The sequence below is a fragment of the Parasteatoda tepidariorum genome, chromosome 9 (assembly GCF_982258835.1).
Source record: "Parasteatoda tepidariorum strain Cologne lab strain chromosome 9, Ptep-v5.0, whole genome shotgun sequence".
In the NCBI taxonomy this organism is placed as follows: domain Eukaryota; kingdom Metazoa; phylum Arthropoda; class Arachnida; order Araneae; family Theridiidae; genus Parasteatoda; species Parasteatoda tepidariorum.
In genome coordinates, this window is record NC_141763.1 from 100,310,662 (window position 1) to 100,334,052 (window position 23,391).

General features: G+C 28.4%; 1 protein-coding gene across 1 annotated transcript in view; it reads left to right on the plus strand.

Moving 5' to 3' along the window:
* LOC107454271 (integrin alpha-PS1) overlaps positions 1-13,403 on the plus strand; it is a 179,587-nt gene extending 166,184 nt beyond the window's left edge. The window contains exons 18-25 of the mRNA XM_016071396.4: positions 958-1,060; positions 3,674-3,793; positions 4,448-4,507; positions 5,247-5,393; positions 6,514-6,633; positions 7,455-7,556; positions 9,738-9,866; positions 12,793-13,403. Of these exons, the coding sequence (XP_015926882.3) occupies positions 958-1,060; positions 3,674-3,793; positions 4,448-4,507; positions 5,247-5,393; positions 6,514-6,633; positions 7,455-7,556; positions 9,738-9,866; positions 12,793-12,888 (877 nt within the window). The 3' untranslated portion in view covers positions 12,889-13,403. The remainder of the gene's footprint in view (positions 1-957; positions 1,061-3,673; positions 3,794-4,447; positions 4,508-5,246; positions 5,394-6,513; positions 6,634-7,454; positions 7,557-9,737; positions 9,867-12,792) is intronic.
* The last annotated feature ends 9,988 nt before the right edge of the window (positions 13,404-23,391 follow it).

Here is a 23,391-nt window from a genome sequence, read left to right on the forward strand (position 1 = left end):
TGTAAAATCAGTTTGGATTTTAAGGACAACTCTTTTTTAAAGTATCAAAATTGTTCTTCAAAAAATGTTTGCCTTTTTTTTAGTGATAGGATTAAAATTAATGAAAAAAAATCTAAAGTTGATAGCATAAGTGAAACAATTCAAGGATTTTTCCTAGTGTAAATACAGAAATGTAGTTGAAGCCTCTCACAAAAACGGAAAAAATCATAAGATATAAGAAATTTAATTGGTTTTTGCAATTCTCATCTCTTTTTGTTTAAAATAATAGAGGGCATGAATTTCTAAAAAATAGTAAATTAAAGAAAATTTTTGTTTAGTCTGCCTGCAAGGATTTAATTTTTTTTTAACTTTAATTTCCTGCATTCAATTCTTTAGATTTAATATTTGCTCAATCTTCTACTTTTTCAGACCTTACCAACCCTACTCAAATATAGTATATCTGTTGAGGGAACAGCATTTCTTTACATTTAGTGGCCTTAAAACTAAAAAAGAAAAAAATAATTATAATAATAATTTTGATACTTAAAATTTATGGATCCTTTTGACATAAACAACTTTGCTAGGTTTCAAAAAATAATATTTTTAGGCTTTTGAAAGTTTCTGAATTGTTTCATTAATTTGGAAGCACTTGTCGTATCTTTTTTTTTACTATCAAAGAAGTGTTTTTGACAGAGAAGAAGATCGTTTCAATAATTTAAAGTCTTTTCTTATCGAATTTTCCTTTGTTTTAGTCAAGAACTTGCCAAAACCAAAGCTTCCAAATTTGCTTTTATTACATTTGTTTAAATGTTTTTAGCATTGTTGTCAGCGTTCAATTATCCATTTTCCACTATATCAATGTTATTTATATCCTTTCTTGTGTCTACTTTTTAACCTTTATTTTCGCGCAGAAATATCCTTCTTTCTTTTAAAGGTTTAATTAATTATTATAATTAACTATTTTTTTTTATGTTTCAGTGTTTCAAATCCAGAACAAGTTGTTTATGGGGAACATTTTGTTGAAGAAGAAAATATGAAAACTGGAGAAGACATTGGTAGCTTAATTATCCATACCTATGAGGTAAACTTTTCCAAAAATGATTGAAATGTGTTTGACATATTTTAACTTGAAAGTACATAATTGGTAACTATTGTACTTTTTTTTTTTATTGATGCAGAAGCACGTTTAGAAGCCCGTCTCTTTTGGGACACTTTTTTTTCATAATCAAAATAAGTAGATTTGTTTTCATTTTTCAATTTTTTGTTTGCATTATATATATATATATATATATATATATATATATATATATATATATATATATATATATATATATATATATATATATATATATATATATATATATATATATATATATATAAGGGTGGTTTTGTTGTGTACACTAATATGTGATGCTTGCGTCGCAACAATTGCTTGCGGCATGTCCTGCCATTCCTTGGGAACAACTGTGCCCAGTTACAGCTGTATAGGTAACCTGTACAGTCAGTTCTGTGTCTTTAAAATGTTCAAGTTTAGCAAATATGAGGTACAGTCAGTCACGAGTTTTTAGTCGGCATAAAACCAGTCAGCTGCATACATTCACTGGCAGATTTGTGAAGTTTACGAAGCTTCCTACTGGCATGCTGACAGGAAAGTTTGCTACTCCATGACAATGACTCTCGCTACAGCTCAGTTCCGAGCATTATTGGATTCTTTTGGCTGGGAAGTTTTGAACCACCCTTCCATGCTACCTAGACCTTGCCCTAAGTGATTTTCATCTTTTCCAATGTTTCAAACATCATTTTGACTGCAACCAGTGCAATGATGAGGAAGAAGTGAAAACGGCTGTGACCTCTTGTTTAAGGGGGCGAATTTGCATGAAGAGAGGGTATACTAAATCTAATTGTAAAGTATGATAAGTGTTTAAACAAACTTGGCAACTCTTTTGGAGAAAAAAAACGAGAAAGGTATGTTGAATCAAAAAATAAATTTGCTTCATGAAAATTTTCTTTCGTTTGATTTTTATTTTCAAACGCAACTTTAATTTGAAATAATGAAAATAAAATCAATAAAAGAAATTGTTTACTTGTAAATAATTTATCTCCCATTTGACATTATTTTTTTAAAATTTTGTTTCATTCTTTTTTTTTATTGTTTGCTGTGACATTTGAAAGCAAGAATTTTCCCCATCAGTCACCAATGGAGACACCTCTGCGGGGGGGGGGGTGATTTGGTTGTAGCTTTCTTCAAAGAAATGTTAAAAGCTTCCTTAGAATATAGACATTTTTTTAGAATTCAGACACAAAAAAATGATCTATTTTTTTAATTGTAAATTTAATTACACAAAAGAGTGAAAAATTTTAGTTTTAGAAAGGGTTATGTCCCTTCATTTATAAAATGTAAGTGGCTAAAAGCCCCTCAGCCCCTCCCCAACAGTTCCATAGTCCTGTTTATGTACATGTTTTTACTCCAATAAATTAAATAATTACTTTTTATTTGAGTATCAAAAATGATATTCACAAACATAATGGAGCTTAAAGAGTTTTTACTTAAAAATTTAATATTTTTCCTTATTGTATTATTTGAAAATGAAGCTTGCATTCTTTGCTTATCGATACGTTAATTAGGCATATTGTGATTGTTTACCAACATTACCTTTAAGGACATTAAATATGTTTTCTTCTAAAACATTTTATAATAGTGTTCAAGTTTTTATGAGTTAATTACATTTTTTGAAAAATTAGCTTTAAAAAAATTCATTATGCTTGATTTTAAAGTTAGATTTTTTCCAGTGTTTGAAAAAAATGCTGTAAATAAAACCCTTTTTAAACTTATTATTTTCAATGAACCCCAACGTAAAAAAAAGAACACATTTCTTGTTTAACTATTAAGACATTTCTGGGTGGATGGAAGAAGCGTTTTATCTTATTTCAAAGTCCTGCTTCAATTAAAGTCACTAATTTGCATTAGTAAAGATGCACTGCTAAATTTTTCTTAGAAATATCAACAACAAAAAAATACTTAAACATTTTTTTAATTAAAATGAATTTTCTAAAAGTAACTTTCATTATTTATATTTTTCAAAAGTAATTTATGAAAATATTCCTCAAAAAAAGACAAACTTGATTTAAATATTTTCATTAGTATTTATATTTATTAATTATATTTGCTTTTCAAAGCTAAATACAGTATATTTTCGAAGTTGAAGAGATGCTAAAAAATTTTTGAATAAGCGAGTTTTCGAGATAACAAGTTTAGAACTAAATGTGTTCTGAAAAGTAGAAGAATTTATTCTGAAATATTACTCTAAAAAGTAGAGTCATGAAACATAAAAATAACTACTAATAATTATGTATGTAATGATAGTTGACGAAAATCTAAATACAACAATGATAATTTTATTTTTAGCAGTAAAATAAAAATAATTATGATTTTTCCGAAAAAATTCAATTTCTATTGTGAAAAAAAATTCAACATAATAAGGTTTTGAGAAGAAACTTTTCGTCATCGGAATTCAAATTAATATTAAATGGATATATAATGCCAAGAAGAAAAATATTTTATTTTGTTGACCTAACATGGTTTTCGAGATATTGAAGTTCGAACTATCGAGAGTATACTGTACTGTCAGCATTAATTAAATTTTTTTGGCATACCTGAATAGTAATTATAATTATTCATTTTTAATTATTATAGCTTATTAATTATGGTCCTTGGAAAGCTAAGGAGGTTGAAATTCATGTGAAGTGGCCATACCAGACAGAAACTTTCACCAAAAATGGAAAATGGTTATTATACCTGATGGAGTCTCCTAAGGTAAATTAGGTTAATAATATTTGTTAATTAAGTAAAAACTTTCATCAGTTACTCCAGAATGAAACATTTTTCTTGAAGTCATCATTTAATTTGAAAATTAAATATTTTATTTTCAAGTTATCAAACCTTTCTTGTACATCCGTTTTATTATTTTTTCTATCAATCATTTTTTAATTATTTTGCTTTAATTTTCAAGTCATAAACTCCATTTCAGTATTTTGAATATTATACCTTGAATTTATAATTATTTTTTATTAAACAAAGTAGTGACCCATTTATTAAAACTTTATCTTAACTCTATGTTTGAAGAGGGTGTGACCAGTAAACACAATACTCGAAGCCTTATAAAATTTTCAAAATTCACCCATTTAAAACAACATTTGTTTAACATTTTTAGAAAGCTTAGCTCCTATTCTTCTTATCTTCACTTTTCAATTAGTCCTGATTTTTACTTTCTAATGGATTTTTTTTTTAAAATTGTATTGACTCTTTTAAAATTTTTAAATTGTTTATTACTTTTCACTTTTTTGGAATAAAATTAGTTTCGTCTTTAGGTGTTCTATGTGTTTAGGTTGTGCACACAGTTTTTTTTCTGCATTGTTCACTTCTATTACTTTCTTTAACTAAATAAACTATTTCTCTTTTGAAAACTAGGTGCAAGGTAATGGCTACTGTGTATTAGACCAAGAAATAATCAATCCACTACGATTACAGGTACTCTTAACTATTTACTTCAAAGTTACGTTGAATATTATTAAAAATTCTGTTCTCAAAATCTTCTAGTCTGCAATTGGCTTGATCTATCACCTTTTTTGAAACAATTGTATATTCTACTTAATATTACATTTATTTATAATTTTCATTATTAGTTTTCTTTATAGCATATATTATAATTTTCTTATATGCAAGGAATGTCATCCGTTATCTAATAATATATTAGTAAATATATATTTTTATATGTTGATAAAAAATTTAATAAGTACTTCATTTTTTTCTTTATTCCTTTAAACTTAATAAAGATTGCTTCTATGAATAAAAAAGACTGTCTTTTAATTAATATTTTTTCATTTAATAAAATCTTTTAAATATTAAAAAGAATAGATATTGAGAAAAATTGTTACATTTGAAACTGAAATTATCTAACCATAAATTTTCAAAAAAATTTCTTTTCCTCACAATCAAATGTATGTATTAGAGAAAAAAAAGATTTTTTCTATAAATATGCCACTTGACAGTAACTAGTTAATAACTTTGTAAATATATTACTTATAAAAGTCAAGTAATAAAAAGAAACTATTTTAGATCTTAAATAACTAAAAAAGAAAGTATAAATTATTTAAATTATATAGCCTTATTTACAAACATTTGTGTATTCAAATCAGTTTTAATAAATCTCAGATTTGTAGGGGCAGTTTAAAATATGATTTATGATCTTCTATTGTTGATATTTCAGGTTAAAAGAGAAGAAGATCCATATATTCGTGAGATAGAAACTGAATCAATTAAAGCAGAAAGATTGAGGACAAAAAGAGATGTAAATGAAGCTCAAGCACCAGAAGAAATTCGATTGGACCCTCGAACTCTAACCATAGCTACAATGGTAAGTTACTCACAAATTAATCTTTCTTAGATGGTAGTTTAATCTCATCTGTAAACGGTGAATTGGTTCCTGTAAATATAATCAAAATCTATTCAGAGTTCTATTCATTAAATTTTAGATATATCTTTATTTGTTTTAAAAATAACTTGATGCATGTTTTTACAAGGTTTAAAAGAGATTGTTTCAGAACAACTGTCATTATGTGTTACTTTGTTTCAAAACTTAATATTTTACTTTTCAAAACGATTTGTCATATTTTTGAAAATATCTTGTTTTTAAAAATGGACATTCACTGAATTGTGCAAAAAATTTATCAGAAAATAGTAAAAATATAAAATTTTTATCCAAAAATAGTTGACTATGAATGCTAATGAATTTTAATATTAAAGTGACGACATTACGTAAAATTATTTTTTGAAATTCAATTTAGTGTTAAAAATTGTATTGTTTATGTTATATTTGTTTAAGTATAATGTTTTAATAATATTTCAATAGCATTTTTAAAAAACGAATAGTTTTGCAATGAATTATAAGAATGTTTTCAAAGCATGCAATTACATGTGCATATGTTAGCGTGAATGATCGAAGTCGAGAGAATCTCGACTTTCACCAATGAATGTCAACACTCACATAGTCACTGTAATGAATGTCCGAAATATTTTTTATATCCAATTTGATATTAATTTATTCCTTGATATTATTATATTTACACGATATTTTAATCTGTGCTGATGATAGATTAGGAGAAACATCAGTGTTCAAAGCACCAATTAAATGCATAATGGGCAGTGGCACTCGACCATAAGAAAACATTGATGTAGGGCATACCAGGCAAATGTATACAGGGCATTGGCACTTAACTAGACCTAGTATATATTTTGGGCCTTTACCAAAGTGTCAACAACCAAATGTCAACATTCAACAACCAAATGTCTACATGTGATTGTCAACATTCATCAGTGGAAGTCAACAACCACCAAATTCAGCCATTCACAGTTACACATATAAAAATTAATTTTTATTTGATTTTGAAAAGAACTTAAATATTTTGATTCTCTGAGTTCAATTATTATTTCAAGTATTTTATAATTTTTTTTTTATTTTTGAACAAAAAAATTAGGACTGTGATGAAGGAACTGCTAAATGCCACTTCTTCAAATGTATCTTCAAAGATTTACTTCCAGATAAAAATGCTCTCATTAGTATAAGGGCTAGAATGTGGAGCAAAACTTTTGTAGAGGTTTGTCTACATTTCTATTTTGTTGAAAACTTTTCATCACTTTTTCAATTGATCAATATTTATTCCTTTTACATCTTATAGTTTTAACTAAGGTTTGTGAGCTTCGAGCTTTGTAGAGTTTTATTAGTCACCATTGTATTTTAATGATATTGTCTCTTTTTATTTAATAGTTTACTCATTTTGGTTTTTCTAGACTATTTTACTGTTACTAATTTGATATAACTTTTTATTTTGTTGATTTTTTTAAAGCGAAAACCATTTGGTTTCGTTACTTTGAATTTTGAATGTTTGAGTAATGCTCAAACTAAACACTTTTGTTATTAAATTGCTTGACTTCAAATCTTCGCTTGTCTGAAAAAACTTTTTAATGTTACTTTTAAATACTGAGACATTTTTTTATATTAAAAAAGTATTTTTTTTTATAAATGGTTAAAAATATTAAGTGCAATCAAAACATAATGAGTCAGAGGCTGTTTTATTTTATTTTATTAATTAAGCATTAGGCATTTGTCTTGCTGTAACATTAGAGTCTAATGATTAGACCCTTATTGCCATACCCGTAAAATAGACTGTCGGTTTCTCATTTTTTATCAACGCTTATCACAAGCATTGCCTCCCATTGATCGTTAGGTGTTTGAATCTTTTATGCCACACCAACAACTACATTTCAATTTCAAGGCTTTCATCATTTATCTGTAGTTTTGGTTTAATGACTGTTATTTATCGACTGTTATTTTCTATTGATCGTTAAAAAGAAATTAATAATTGATTTTATTTTTTTGTAGAGTAAATTAGTACATTGGTATTCTTGTATTTTTCAGGATTATGCAACTGTTGATCGAGTGGATATCGTGTCCCGTGCCAAGATTTACTTGGATCCCAGACTAGATATACAACAGGATCCTAAGAATGACTTTGCTTCTGTAAGTAAAATAATACAGGAATGCTGATAACCACCACTAATGAAAGATTTTAGTTTTTTAAAATTATACTAAGAGTAGTGGTCGACAAAAGTTTAATTTTTTGTAGTTAACTACAACTACTTTATCCCTTTTTGTTAAATGTAATGACTACTAACTGCCTTTAAAATGAAATCACTATTTTAAGGAGATGAACTTTGCCAGAAAGATTAATTTACACCCATGTTCAAAATGGTTTTGAATAATAAATAGGCTATTTCAAACGTGTCGATATTTATTTATTCATGTTTACATAAGCTATTGTAATTAACCTTCATATTTTTATAACTCTCTTGACAATGAATATTTAATTTAAGAATTGCTAGGAAATTATCAAATCTTAGCAATTTTGTTACGTGTTTAATGTTTTTTTTTAATTTCCAACCTGAAATATAGTGCATTGAAAGTTGCAGAGAATATTTATTCCTTTCCATTGGAGTGATATTTTGTGTATTCTTTTAGTGTTTCATGTGTATACATTCGCATTTGGAGGTATGGCAGTTCAAATTAGAAGCAGACAACTTTAAAGACAGCTTTTGTTTGTTGAGCAAAGTTTACACGTGACTGAATTCCCGTTTTAAAATTTCTCCATAACACTAAAATAAATTTTATACAATAGCAGTTCAGTTCAATACCATCATCTAAACTATACTCAGTTGTGTGACAGCCCATAGAGGGCCAAGGCCTACTGTGCCCATCTCAGTCTTCAGTGTTTAGTCCCCAAGCATGTTCGAAGGTATAAAAGGCTGAGTCAACCGGCCTGAGGATCAATACTATCATCTTGTACCTTCAAAGTAGCTCACATCCTTGTGGAGAATTACCATAGTGATATTTCAATTTTTAAGCAATCATCATGATATTTCTATTCACTCTTCTTACACTTGTATTAGTCTGTTTTTTTTTTTTATTTATTCTCCATATTTTTTTAAATTTTGTAGAAAAATTGTATTTCTAAATTTTTTTAAAGTACTTATTTTCAATGTTTAAGTATCCATGTGTAACTTATTATATACTTTAAAAGCAGGGACACACTCTTCTTTCTTTTTTAGAAGAAAAAAAATTCACAAATTTTTTATCAACTATTACAGATTTTAGTTTCAACATTTCTTTTAAAATTTTGTAAGTGTCTTTCAAGAGATGGTCTGCCAGTCATGAAATTATGTATTGGTGGTTATTGTCCCATCATAGAAATATGTTTTCCCCAAAAGAGCACTTTTTAAAATTATATAGTAACTATGACTGGAAAGATGTAATACAGCATGACTATATGTATCATAATGCGTACTAAGTTATATTGAGATTTTTTTATTTTATTTGAGCAATTTTGTTTCATACCAGCATATGACGTGTGACAGTCAACAAAAGAAACTGTTGCACTGCACTGGCATGAGGTCTGCAACAAAAGAGTTTACAGCTTGTTTTTTTTTATAATTAAAACTTTTGTTTTTTGCCTACTTATTTGATAACTCGAGCTGTGTTTTTTACGGTTTTCTAAACACCGGTTATTTATTTTTATTGTAATGAAACCTATTCTATTCTTTAGAAAAAGTTATATGCTTTTGAAAATTTAAACCGTAGTTATATTACCACAGAAAATTATTTCCCGATGTCACTACAGTCGTATAAAAATAGCTCTCCGATTTCAGAACATTTGGACTCATATTTATAATTCCTGTAAGATCCCTTTATTTTCCTTACATAGGAAAAATATTTCTAAATTAATAAATAATATAATGTCTCTAATTTAAATTTAAAGCCGTATTAAATTGTTTACTGATTACTATAACCTACAAGCTATAAAATTCTAGGTATTTGTGATCTAATTTTCATGCTGTAAATTTTTCTTTGTTCATAAATATGTATATATTTCTAAATTAATAAATAATTTAATGTCATTAATTTAAGCTTTAACCTGTATTCCGTTTATTGTTTACTGTAATCTACAAGAAATAAAATTCTAAGTATTTGTGATCTAGTTTTCATGCTGTAAATATTTCTTTGTTCTTAAAATGTTTGAGGTAAAGTTGCTATTAGTATACAGTTTTTTTAAAATGTGCAACCCGTTTTTATAGTAGTTAATAACTATTTTATAGAAATATTGCTAATAAATAATTTTTTCATTAATTATTAAACTGTGTATTGCAGGCTGTGACAAAAGCTTTGCCGGATCTTCCGTTGTATCAGAAACCTGAAGAGGTTCCCCTTTGGATTATTATCTTAGCTGTTTGTGGTGGACTTCTGTTGCTCATACTACTTATATTTTGTCTCTGGAAGGTATGGTCGCTTTCATTATTTGTTTCTGCAATAGATGTAATGACTATAGTTGTCCAAAGAGAAAATAATGGGAGATTGTCATATCATGAGTGTGCAAAAATACCGCATATATTTACACCGAATTTAAAAATATAAGACTAATGTGTACAAAATAATGCTTAACTTCAATAATAATCAGGAAACAAACAGAATACTTGAGCAGATTTTTTATAGTAATATGTAAAAAATGGACCACCTTGAATAACTTTTGATCTAATGATCAGATCTTCACATTCTAGGACTCAATCTTAATGGTTCAAAGGGATGACCTCAAATAGACTAATTGATAAGTGCAGATGATATCTTAAGTTACGAATTCAGACTCAAAAACGTATTTTCTCTGAATAAACATAAAAAAATTTCCGACAGCTTCAGATTTCAGACCCCGAAATAAAAATGTGATCTTAATAGTTTGGTCAAGCTAGTAAATGAGACTCCAAAGTTTGAACCCTTTAATGTTAATTTTACTTTTTGCGTATTTCACCATATATCAAGCAGTGTTTTCATCATAGAAAAAAAATGGGTGAGAATTTCTCACCCTTTCTCAAAAACAGGGTGAGATTTCAGAAAGTTAAGTGAGATTTCTAAAAACTGAAAAAATACAAATATACTTGGAAAAAAAATTTCTTTTGTTATAATACATTTTTAACGTCTTCTATTTTTTAAAGCATTGAATATTTTTGCTGCATCATCATAGAAGATTTTGCCTTTACTAGGTATTTGTCCATCTTACATTAGCGCATAAAAAATTTGAACGTCTTACATGAAAAACCATACCTACAGTAAACACGTGGTTGCAGAGAAATGTGTTCTGAAAGGGGTTCCGTGGTTCGGAGGGGTTGTGTTCTGTTGTTCGAAAAGGTTCTGAACCAAGGGCGCCGGCAGAATAATATAAAAGGGGGTGCAACCCTCTAACAAACTACCCCCCCCAAAAAAAAATGTTTTTTAAATATTCTGTTATTACATTTTGTTTTGTTATTACATATACTTTCATTTGTTAATTTTTTCAATATACATTTCTTCATTGTTAACAAGATATTTTTCAAAAAAGTACGAATTTCGTGTACTTGCAAATTTTGCCACGAGAAACTGCATTGATGGCGTTGGTATAGCTACTGACTTTGAAACAAAAATAACTACAAACAGAAAGTTTCGTATACTAATGTGTTTGCGCACGATTAACATTGGTATTTATTGTGTTGATGAAGTTTCACAGTTGTGAGAAGTAAGTTTGTGTTATACACCTTTGTTAAACTAAATAACTAATAGAAAATATAATATTTCTTATATTTTATGAAATGAAATTTAAAAATATATCTTAGATATCTATCAAGTTTGTGCATGCTCAGTGTGCATAAGAAAAGAATCAAAGATGACTCATTGAAAAAGTTATAAACTGATTTGAACAGCAAACAAGACGATTACAGTTCTTATTTGATTAAATAATTTTTTAATTGTTATGCATCAATAATTACTAAATTATTTGTTTTTCAATAAAAGTATGTTTAATAAAAAAATTTATTACAATTTTTTTTTTCTGTATCTCTTTAATTGTTTAAAAAAAGGCAGGGGGGTGCAAGTGCACCCCCTTGTTCTGAACAATGCCTACTGGTAAATAGGGAAGCTGGATAACGGGGCAAGTGTTGAAAATAATGAAGATCCAGGAAGAAAAGTGAAACGGATTTTATTCTAAATGACGTAATTCGAAGCTTTTTCCAAAATGCGAGAAATTCGCGAATTTTGAAATTGATTTATAGAATGCGCGAATTTCTCGCGGTAATCATTTTTTAATGCGAGAAAAGAAAAAAATATGCGAGATTCTCGCGTTCTCGCGATGTAGTGAAAACACTGTATCAAGGACTTTTTAAGTGAATTGAAAAAATTTTCCGCACTGTTATAGAGTTCGTTTATCCAAATACAATTCCATTAACTTTTAATAATTATTTATGATTTTTTATTTAGTAATAAGCAAAAAAAAAATTTAATTGTATGGTATAAAAATTTTTACATTATTTTAAAAAGTGCAATTTTAAATGGCAAAATACAAAATTGGACTGATTTTGCGCAAATTTTGTATTTTGCCATTTAAATATTCAATTTTATATTTTAAAAAATTTCTGAAAACTTAACATTTATTGGCTTATATCATTATTCGTTAGAGTTGCAGTAAGCTTAATTGAAAGAAAAAATTGTGGAATATTTCAAATATACTTAGAAAAAAAAAGTTTCTGCTTATATTATTGTAAAACATTCAATTAAGAAAACCAAACACCTGGCACCTAACCTGGGCATAGAAACAAAGCTGTTTCAGTCTTGTCTATGAGGGCACTTTGCTGTAAATTGGTTTTTATTGTAGTATAACTTTTGACTAGAGTTTTTAAAATTTCCAGTGAATTTTGAATTGCACAAGTTTGTATTCTTAAATTGTTTATAGAACAATACACACATCTAGGCTTATAAAGGACTTTTTTCCTTAAAATGATTTGTAAAAAATATTTAAGTTTTCAGAATTTCAATTTTGAATTGAATGAACTTTGTACTATATTATTTTCATTAAACTGATACTGTGAAACCTTTGTAAGTTGACCACTTGTGGGACAACAATACATAGACATGTAGTCTACTCAACAAGTTGCACTGTATTAGGTTTATAGAAAGGGAATGCTTGTCATTTTTCTTATTTCATATCAATTTTTCTCTAAAAATTCCTTTTACAAAAATTTTAACTTTTACAGTATTTAAATTGACATACGTATAAAAGTAGCCATTTGCTTAATGGAATATAATGCTTTTCTTTTTCCCCTTTTTTCTATAAAAAAAAGTTTATTGACAAAATTTTAAAATTCTTCCAATTTAAACTGCATCTTTTTTATTTTATTTATTTTAGCTTGGATTTTTCAAGCGGAAAAAACCTGAATACATACCAGCTGAGCTTCATGAAAAGGAAAGAGATCCTTACTCGAATGGATATCCCTATTCATAAACATTTAGGTCTCTTAAATATTTCAATCAAGAAATCTGTGATGTGCATATTAAAAATAAAAGCCTATATACTCAAAGACCTTAATGTTAATGGATTGAGAGCACCATAAATATATTGGCGCTACAATCATGTGAAAAAATGTGTACATATGTACAAAATATTGTACAATATTTCAACAACAAAAATCTTGACTGCAATGCCAGAATCAACAGGTTTGATCATTTTTGTTTTCATTTATTTTCATCGCCATTTATACTGCCATCTATCTAATCATTATTTTAGAGATGTCAAGTGATTGATGTAAAGCTTTTTCATCCGAAATACATTGTGATGTGTGACAGAGACACTTTGAAAATTGTTTTGCAAGAAAAGAACAAATAATGAAATATTTTTAGTTTCTGTTAGTAGTACCTATTAAGTAAGTTCTGTATTGTTTAGTTATATGCTATTTGTCTTAGTTTTCTGTACTAAATAAAGAATGAATGGATTGTTTTTTTTTATTTTTACTTATGTACAGTAGTTTTATTGAGAATGCTGTGTAAAAGAATTAAAACACATTCTTTATGAATGAATTTATGCATTAATGTATATTAGTTTATGTATATTTTATCAGCCTTTTTATTGGCAGCTGAGACTGTAATGTTTGTTTTATTGTATAGACTTTGACACAGTTCCTGTTAATGGCTATCAATTGGTTGGCCTATATTTTCTTCCCAAATATTTTAAGCCCAGAACTTAAAATTTTTATAACTACTTTTATATTATTTTGTATTTTCCAATTATTTCTTTCAAAAAATAAGGATGCTGAGATCAAACTCAAATATTCTAAATAAAGTTCTTTTTCCAATTGAAAATAATTACTGGGTATGGGGTAAAACTAGGAAATCACAAATTTTGTAGTTTGTGTTTGAATTGTTTTTGGTTTATTACTTAAAAATTATTTTATTTTTAATTTGTCACAACGAAAAGTTTTGATAGATTTTTGTGATTATTTTTCATTAATGTTCATTGAAATGAACCAAAATAAGTATGTCAAATTATCTAGAACAATAAAAAATGTGCTCTTTAAATAAATTACAATGCTTCTTTTCATGCTAAATTATGCTCTTAAGGAAAAAATTAACTATGTATTAATTTTTTTTAAATACTTATTTATATTTTCTGTATATATTAAATAGAAAAACAATTGTTTGACGGAGTGGTGCTCTAACTCATTAAATCAAAATGGAAAATCGTTAATTTTTTAAATCAATAATAAGAATCAAAGTACTACAGTTGTCGAGACCAGGACCGTAAACCAGACCTAAAGTGTTACAAACGAACCTGGTCATAACATAGGGAAAATAGTACTGCCAATTGAAAAACAACCTAAATGCTTCACGATAGATTTTAAGAAATGCGACTTGACGACTTCCCTTGCTAATGCTAACAATGTTAAAATATAATTTCAGAAAACTGATTTTTAAAAAAATTTGATTTTGATACAAAAACTTTTGTAATGCGTAGTTTATCATACAAAAATGCCATCTATATAAAAATTTCACTTTTGAATTAAGCTGCTTACGTTGAATTTTTTTATTGCGCCTCTAAATAGGCGTTACTCAAATATATTAAATTCTTCAGAGGAGTTCTGTTTTAAAATAGACTGCAACTTGTTAAAGGGAGCAAAAGTTTAATTATGAATAAAAGTTTTTATTTAACATAACCTGTTTTTGTTTCCTATAAATTAAAATAAATCTGATTTACACAATATTTGTATAGTATATTAAATCAAAACTTAAGAATCATAAATTATGCAAGTTTGACTTATAAAAAATGCATAAACTAAAAAAGTTTTTAGGAAAAGTCTAGTTTATTTACTTAATGATCTGATTTGTTATTTTTGTACTTATTTTTTATTCTACTCCCAATTATAAAAATTACCATCTATCCTGTTGTATAAGTCTGCCCCTTATTTTTGATTACGAGGTTTCTCTTATGTCGGGTGTATAAGTTGAACGATCTAAAAATGATTCTTCATTTTTTTTTCTGAACGTAATTTAAAGTATCGTTTATAGAAAAAACAAAAATATGTAAACTTTTATATGCCCCGATATCAAGATCGAGGAAAGTCAGACATAATTACTAGTGTTTAAGTTGATCCCCTTATATATTTTTTTTTAAATTTTGGAGTTCTGAAAATTCGACTTATACACCAGGATGTAAGGTAATAGCTATTTTAGTAATGCATATGATTAAAATTATTTTCCATTTTATTTAATGTCATTTATATGTTTCCTTAATTTTTCAAAATATTAATCTGCGGTGCTATGTTTTATCTACCAAGTATTTTACATATCATTAATCATAGAATCTCATTATTTTGTTGTGGTTAGAACTACCATCATCAAAGTATTTAATACTTCAAATAATTATTTAAAATAATATTTTATAGTGATTAAAACTTCCTGTAAAAAAATATAATATCTGTGCCCAGTGATTTTGTAGATATTGTGCATTTTATTTTGTTTATTAGGAGTACGGTCAAAATATATTTGTATCTCTTCATTTATGGATTCGATTTATTTATTATCCATTATTATACCATGGACGCTTTCTTTTTCTTTTCTGATTGTACTCCTTGTTGAAATATTGCTTTTGTTGAGATTACTTCATTTTTATTTTATATTTAAAAAAAAACATGTATAATAGAAATGTTACATGAAGTTCCTTTATAAAAATTGCAAATATGTCTGTGTAAGTTGGTTGTGCTTTGTTTTAAAAGAAATATTAAATTGTATATTTAATAAATATTGTTTTTTTTTTCTGAATCAAACTCTTGTTTTTTTTTATTTTCCAGGAATTTTTATTAAACATTTGTGCTTTATATGTCTGTCTGTCTTTCGATAACAAAACCGCAAGATCATTTGCCTTCCAATGAGGTGAACCTTGTTTGAATCCCAGCCGTGGCTGATGGATACAAATTCCGCACCCGGCTCACACCGACCACAGTCCTGACGTAAAATATCCTCAGTGGTAGGCGATTCATGGGCTCGAGTCCCCTTTCCATTAGGCTAAATGTGGGACGTTTTTGTGGTTTTCTTCTCCATGTAACGCTCATGCGGGTTAGTTCCATCTAAGAGTCTTCCACGATATCAAATTTCTCCTAATGCTTAATCCAGGAATTCCCTTGTCTTCTGGATGGGTTCAAAATGACGAGGCTACGGAGTTGAATATTAGTAATCTTAAATCCAAAATTGAGTCGACTGTTCTGCGATGGTTATAAAATAAAATTATTCCTGTGAATTAAAGCGAAGAAACTGAAAACATTTTTTTAAGAGGCTGTAAATTTACAAGTAGAAATACCAAGTTATGTATGCGTGTAGACAGGATGTCCAAAATGTATGGAAACAGTCAAATAGCTGATGGAATACGCAGTGGATCAAAAATCTGAAAATATTCGGTTGAAAATAATTTCAAACGATATACTCAATGATACCAATTCCTGAAACTAGGTACCACTCCCCCATAGAGCAGCCTTAGCCACAGTGTCTAAACAAGATTTGATGTCATTAGGTTCATATTTAAAAATATCAAAGGAGGCTATTTTTATTATTGTTTATTTATTTTGTCTGACGTGTGTGTTTTGAAATAGCAGCATTTTAAGCTATTTTTATCCCATCTTCAATTTGCAATTACAGTTTTATCTGTTAACCAAGATGGAACAACTTATTTGCCGAATTGGAGCTCTTTTTTCACTGGAAAATCCAAATCTAAAAATAATGAAAAAAAACAGGTGTTCCACATTTAACAGGATTTTTAAGTCCCCCCCCCCAGTTCCATTCGCAGAAAATGAGAATAGTTGGATTGAGTTTGTATCATTCAATGCAACTATTGAAAGTATTTCTTAAGTGGTTTTTTTGTTTATTTGCTTTATTTTAAAATATATTAGATACAATGTGTACTTTTTGCGTTACATATTTCACGGTTTTCATATATTTTTGGCACCTTGCATACATATAGCTAATTATGTTAGAAATTTTCTCGCGAAAACCTTGATAAAATTATTTCGATTTCAGACCATTTCATTTACGTGATTATCAGTGTGTAATTGCTCTGTGCAAATCAGCATAAAATCTGTTCCAGTTTTCGTGTATCAGTGAAACTTGAAACATACGTTATATGGACCATGGGAAATAAAAATTAGAGTTTAAGTTTTGATGACCAGGAGAGAAAAGGGTGCTTATAAATTACATATAACAAAGGTGAATTTTATTTAATCATTGCATCATGTAAAATGTAATCCCTTTTCGTCATTCACGTGTTTAAAACACGTTATTGTGAGTTCAACCATAGCCACTATCCTGAAGAACGTGCTGAACTATATCGTTCAAATTCTAGGCAATATGATACTTCTAAGTTGCAGGGCCTGCCCTAAACACATTCGCCACCTCGACCCATGCGATAAAATCGTAAATCTGGCGAATAAAATTGTGTCCACTGGAAAGAAATTAAAATTACATCAAAATGAATTTTTCTAAATAAATCAGTATTGTTTATTCGATTAAATTAAAAGTAATTTTCGGTAGATAACCCATTAGAAGTGGGTTCAAATAATTTAAGTCTGAAACAAACTACCGTAAGCATTCGACGAAGACTCGAAAATTGGCGAATACTTTTGATATTTAGTTAATTTACTGGCTAATAATTTGAAATCCTCAGCTCAACTCAGGATCTGAGTTGTACCATATTATCGTGCTTTTTATTGTAAGGCATTACTTTTTCGTTTGTATTCAAGTTTTTTTTATAGCGAAAAAAATTAAAATTAGATGCTAGTCAAAAATTAAGCATTTATAGGAGATTTAAGTTAAAAATTTTGTGTTTACTTTCTACATTATTATTTTTATTTATTTATTTTAAGTTGAATAGGCGCGAGAAAATTGATAAAAAAAAAGGGAAAATAATTGAAGTTCTCAGTGTTTGAAAGAATCGGTAAGCCACCGATAATTGAATGTTCTGCAACCTACCAATTAAAATCAACAAAATGCTCTAATTGACTTAATTAATAAATATTTTAATTAACTTATAAATAACTTATAATTATAACTTATATTTAATTAACTTATAATTATTTAATAAATACTCTGCTACTGTGGTTGTCGCTTTGGTAAATGACCGAAATATATACTAGGACTAGTTAAGTGATACTGCCTGGTATATATTTGCCCGGTATGCCCTACATCTATGTTTTCTTAAAGTCAAGTGCCACTGCTCATTATGCATTTAAACGGTATTCCGAACACTGATGTTTCTGCTAATCTATCCTCAGCAGATTTTAAAATATCGAATCAATATAATAATATTAACTAATAAATTAATATCATATCGGATCTAATAAATATTTCGGACATTCACCAAAGCGACTGTGTGAATGTTGACATTCACCGGTGTGAAAGTCGACATTCTCTTGATTTCGGCCATTCACGGAGACAACTCAACTTTAAATCGATACTATTTGATTTATAAACTGTTCAAAAAGTGGAAAATTATTGTAGTCCATTGTGATTGAAAAAAATATAAGAGCTAACCGATTTCTGGGTCGCAGCTAATCTTAAAAAGTAATAGTAATTTGTTTGTAATAATAACAATGAGTAATTTAATTAAAATAGTTACAACAATAGTAAGTAGTTACGCTAAGCTTGATTACATGGAGAAAACATATCAAGAAAAACACAACTATATCCGTAGAAGAAGAAAAAACATTTTGCAATGGATTTAAATGCTTTTCCATTTTGATATGTTCTATTGCCAATCTTTATTTTATTAGCTCATACTTTTTGCGGAAATATAAAACTAGATGTGTGTCATTATTGCTTCGAAGTTTTTAAGATTATTACTATTATTTTAACACATTTTATTTCAAGAAACTAGATTTTAAAAGAAGCAATAAGGGTATTCGTGCAATTTAAGGGTATAAAATGTATAAATACCTATTAAATGGACTTAATGATCCAATGAATCTATGTAATGATGCATATAGGCTATAAGTTGTTCGTTTTAACTATCAAAAGAAAATGTATATCAACCAGTTTATTGTGATCCACATGCATATTTTTCTTACGAGCCTTGAAAATCGTGGGTATTACTCTTTCGATGTTGAGCTATCGTTAACTTTTGAAAGGAATCGTTGAGTAACAAGAAATTTTTTTTTTCTGCAATCTGCTACAATTTTTTTAAAATTATTTTGCAATAATTTTTACTTTTCCTTGCTAAATTGTTTGCATACTATAATAAATAAAAGCTGTTTTTGAATTATTTCTGCGTGCTTTTACAGAAAAAACATTATCTTATGATATTTAAAATTTTAAAAAAAATTCGAAAGAAATGCAGTCGCAATTTAGAAAAAGTGTAAAAAACGCTATTCTATGCTTATTTAATTGTTGTGTAGACAGAATTTAATTTATCCAAACTTTGAATAATTCAAACTATCAACAAATCAAATCTTATAATTCGATTGAATGCAGAAGTGGGAATTTCAACAATACTCCAAATTATTATGTTTTTAATTTATTTCCAAAATGAGGAGGAGAAAATTGCGTCATTAAAAAAAAGGATCATAAAATAATTTTCGACATTAAAATATTTAGTGGTATGCAAGTTAGATACACATTGAATTAAACAAAAGAAAAAACGTTACGTTAAACTTACATTAAGAAATAAAAAATAAAGAAATTTGAAATAAAATGTTTGGATAATTACGTACTAAAAACCTGTCTTAATTCAAAGGGTTTTAAATTAAAATACGCTATCTAAATCGGTAATTAAGAATTAAGTTGCAAAACTGGAAAAAAAACATGTTTTTTTTTTAATAAACATACCCTTTTATTCGTCGGATTTAGTTTTTTGACCACCAGGAGAGAAAGGAATCAATCCTGGAAATATGATCCCAATAGTCTAGATCAGTGGTTCCCAATTTTTTTCGGCAATGGAATCCTATAGGATGAACCGTCTTTCGACGGAACCTCAACTTCATAGACAAAAGAAGTAACGAAAATGTATTTAACAATAAAAAAACTTGATTTTAAAAACACTTAATAAGAGAGAAATGGAGCAGCGGTGACTCAGGAAAAAGAGAGTTCGTTTTCCAGTGAATTGAACCGGGTTCAAATCCCAACGATGACTGGTCGATACGAATTCCGCATCCGGCTTGCACCGAACACAGTGCTAGCGTAAAATATCCTCAATGGTAGACGGATCAGGGGTTGGAGTCCCCTTGCCGTCGGACTATCCGTGGAAGGTTTTCGTGCTTTTCCTCTCCACGAATTGTAAATAGAGGTTCATTCCACCAAAAAGTTCTCCACGAAGGCAAATTTCTCCTATTACTTGTTCCCTTGTCTTCTGAATTGGGTTCAAAATTGCAAGGCTACAGAGTTGAACATGAGTAGTAGTAAATCGGAAAATTGGGTCAACTAACAACGGTTATAAAATAAAATAAAAAAATTCGAGAAATGGAATCGTGGAGGGTGAGGGGATAGTGCGCTCACCTTCCAATGAGGTAAACAGGGTTCGAATCCCAGCTGTAATCCCAGCAGTTCGAATTGCACCGACCACAGAGCTGACGTAATGTATCCTCTTTGGTAGACAGATCATGAGCTAGAGTCCTTTTGCCGTCAGGCTCACAGTGTGAGGTTTTCCTCTCTGTGTAACGCAAATACGGGTTAGTTCCATCAAAATGTCCTCCACGAAGGCAAATTTCTCCCAATACTTGATCCAGAAACCCAAAAAATTGGATCGTCTGTTCAACGACTGTTATAAAATAAAATAAGAGAAATGAGGATTAATCGTTCGTCAGTTATTATGTCAGACTATTAAATTCGAAGTTGTTGTGGTTGTTAACTTACGTCGCACTAGAGCTGCACAATGGGCTATTGGCGACGGTCTGGGAAGCATCCCTGAGGATGATCCGAAAACATGCCATCACAATTTTTATCCTCTGCGGTGGGGATGGCACCCCCGATTTGGTAGCCCGACGACCAGCGCGCGAAGTCGAGCACTTTACGGTAGCACAGTTTAACGAGGACCAATACCGCACACCCTCGTTCCCTACGCAGACTGATCCAAGTGGTCACCCACCCGCAGTCAGTGATGCTTGACTTCGGTGATCTGCTGGGAACCGTGTCTTAACGATCAGTCCACAAATTCGAAGTCACGGAACTGAATCTAGTCTAGTTATAAATTTATTTTTGGTGCAATGTAAGCTGAGAATGTATGAAACAACCAGAAATATGTTTTTTTTTTCTAGTTAAATATAAAACTAACTGCTACAAAAACATTGAAAATTGGTATTAGAAAAGCGTATTTCTTTATTAACAAATTTGATAATTTTATTAATTATCATTCAAGAACAGCGACCGAAAATTATGAAAGTTTTATAAATGCATCATTTTTACATAATTTATTAAATACATTGTTATTAAAAAAATATCTTTTTTTTTTCAATGACATTTCACTTTAAATAATTTCATAAGGGCAACCGAAATCTTACCATGTATAAAATTCTAATAATGCTGTCGCAGTTTTCCCTTGTTGTCAATACTAATAATAGACGTAAATTTTTTAAAATATAAGGCATGAAAATTTTTCACATCATTGTAAATTACGTAATTTTAATTTTAAAAAAAAAACGTAAAATGTGTTGGAAATCAATTAAATAGTTTCTGAGGCTTAAATTTTTATTTAAAAAACAAAAACGCATTTCTATATTTTCATTTTTCATAAACTATTCAACCAATTTCATTCAAATATTGTATTTCGTCATTTAAAATTACACAGTATAAAATAACAAATATTTGCATGCTTAAATATTCAAGATCTTTTTCGAACAATAGGAAATAAAACAATAAAAAAATTCAAAATAAAAAATAATATTTTTAAAAACCATGTTTTTGTAGTGGAGAATAATAATTAAAAAAATTTTGATAAACGAAAAACGTGGGGCGCATGAAATACATAACAGTAATGTTATATTAGTGTGTGTTTGTGTGCTCTTGAGAATATGTGTATGGTATATCTGTAATTGTATCTGAATGTGGATGTGGAATATGTTTGTGTATATGCATATGTATGTGGATGTATATATGACTGTGCAAGTGTATGAGTAAGAAAATGTGTATATGTATGTGTATATATACTGTTATGTATTTCATGCGCCCCACGTTTTTCGTTTATCAAAATTTTTTTTAATTATTATTCTCTACTACAAGAACGAGGCTTTTAAAAATATTATTTTTTATTTTGAATTTTTTTATTTTAAATTATAATTTTTTTAATTTTTATTTTATATTTTTTAAAAGTTATTACTTTTCAATTATTATTCTTCACTACAAAAAACGTGGTTTTTAAAAATATATATTTTTATTTAGATTATTTTTTTAAGTCAAGAGTAGTCAAGACTACTACAAGACCACTACTTAAATAATAGAACTTTCATTTTCATTTTAGGGATACAAAAATCTTTATAGAAAAACAATACCTTTATGACTTTCATTAGTTTTATGCAGATGAAAACCAAAACAATCTGGAAATGAATGAGGAAAAACTGGATCCTACCACTTGATTTTTCAGCCAATAAAAATACTCCGACAATAAAAATCTTTTTACCTGACACGTAATACTAATTTGAAATAATGGAATCGACAACAAAAGACAATCTCGAAAATAATTTTTTTTTTAAATTTTAATTTTATTTTACTTTGTATGTCTTTTTTCTCGTCATTTTCATGCATTGTCATCCAATTCTGAACTGTGTGCCAAATTTGAAGTTTGTAGCTAGTCGGGAAGTTAGTTTAAAACTGATTACAAAATTCCACCCGGACAGACATACACAAAGGCAAGTTTATATAAACATGGTAAAATAAAAATAATAAATAGTTGTTACCGTTAAATAAATAAAAAATATTGAGAGAGCTTACCAGTTAATTGTTGGGATCATATTTTCTAAATTGTGGCTACCCACCTCCTCTTATTTTGATAATTGTGAATCCAAATCAGTTGAATAATTATTTATTTAGAAAAAGAACGTTTCTGCATCTGGTTTTACAGCGTAATCAATAGTTTACACCAATTAATTCGCAATTTGAGATTACCCTATTAAACGTTTAAGATTAGCTACGTGAAAATCTGCTTATTGGAATAAAAGTTATTCAATGTAATAACTCTTTTTCGGTTCAATGCAAGTTAATTTTAAGCATGCTAACTGGAAGAAAATATATTTCAATGCACCCATTATTGCTTCTAAATGTAAATTTTTGTTTACATATTTGAAAGTGATATAGAAAATTCTCACTCTGTCGAACTTGGCGCATCTGAGCTTTTTTTTGGATTCAAACCATGATTTTTAAGTACAGAAGTTTGCCAAGTATGACGATAAAAACGGTTTAAATTCTTGTGCAGATGATGTTTGGAACAACAATCATAAGATTTGGCACTGTTTCACAACAATGTTTAGCATTTCACTTAAGATTT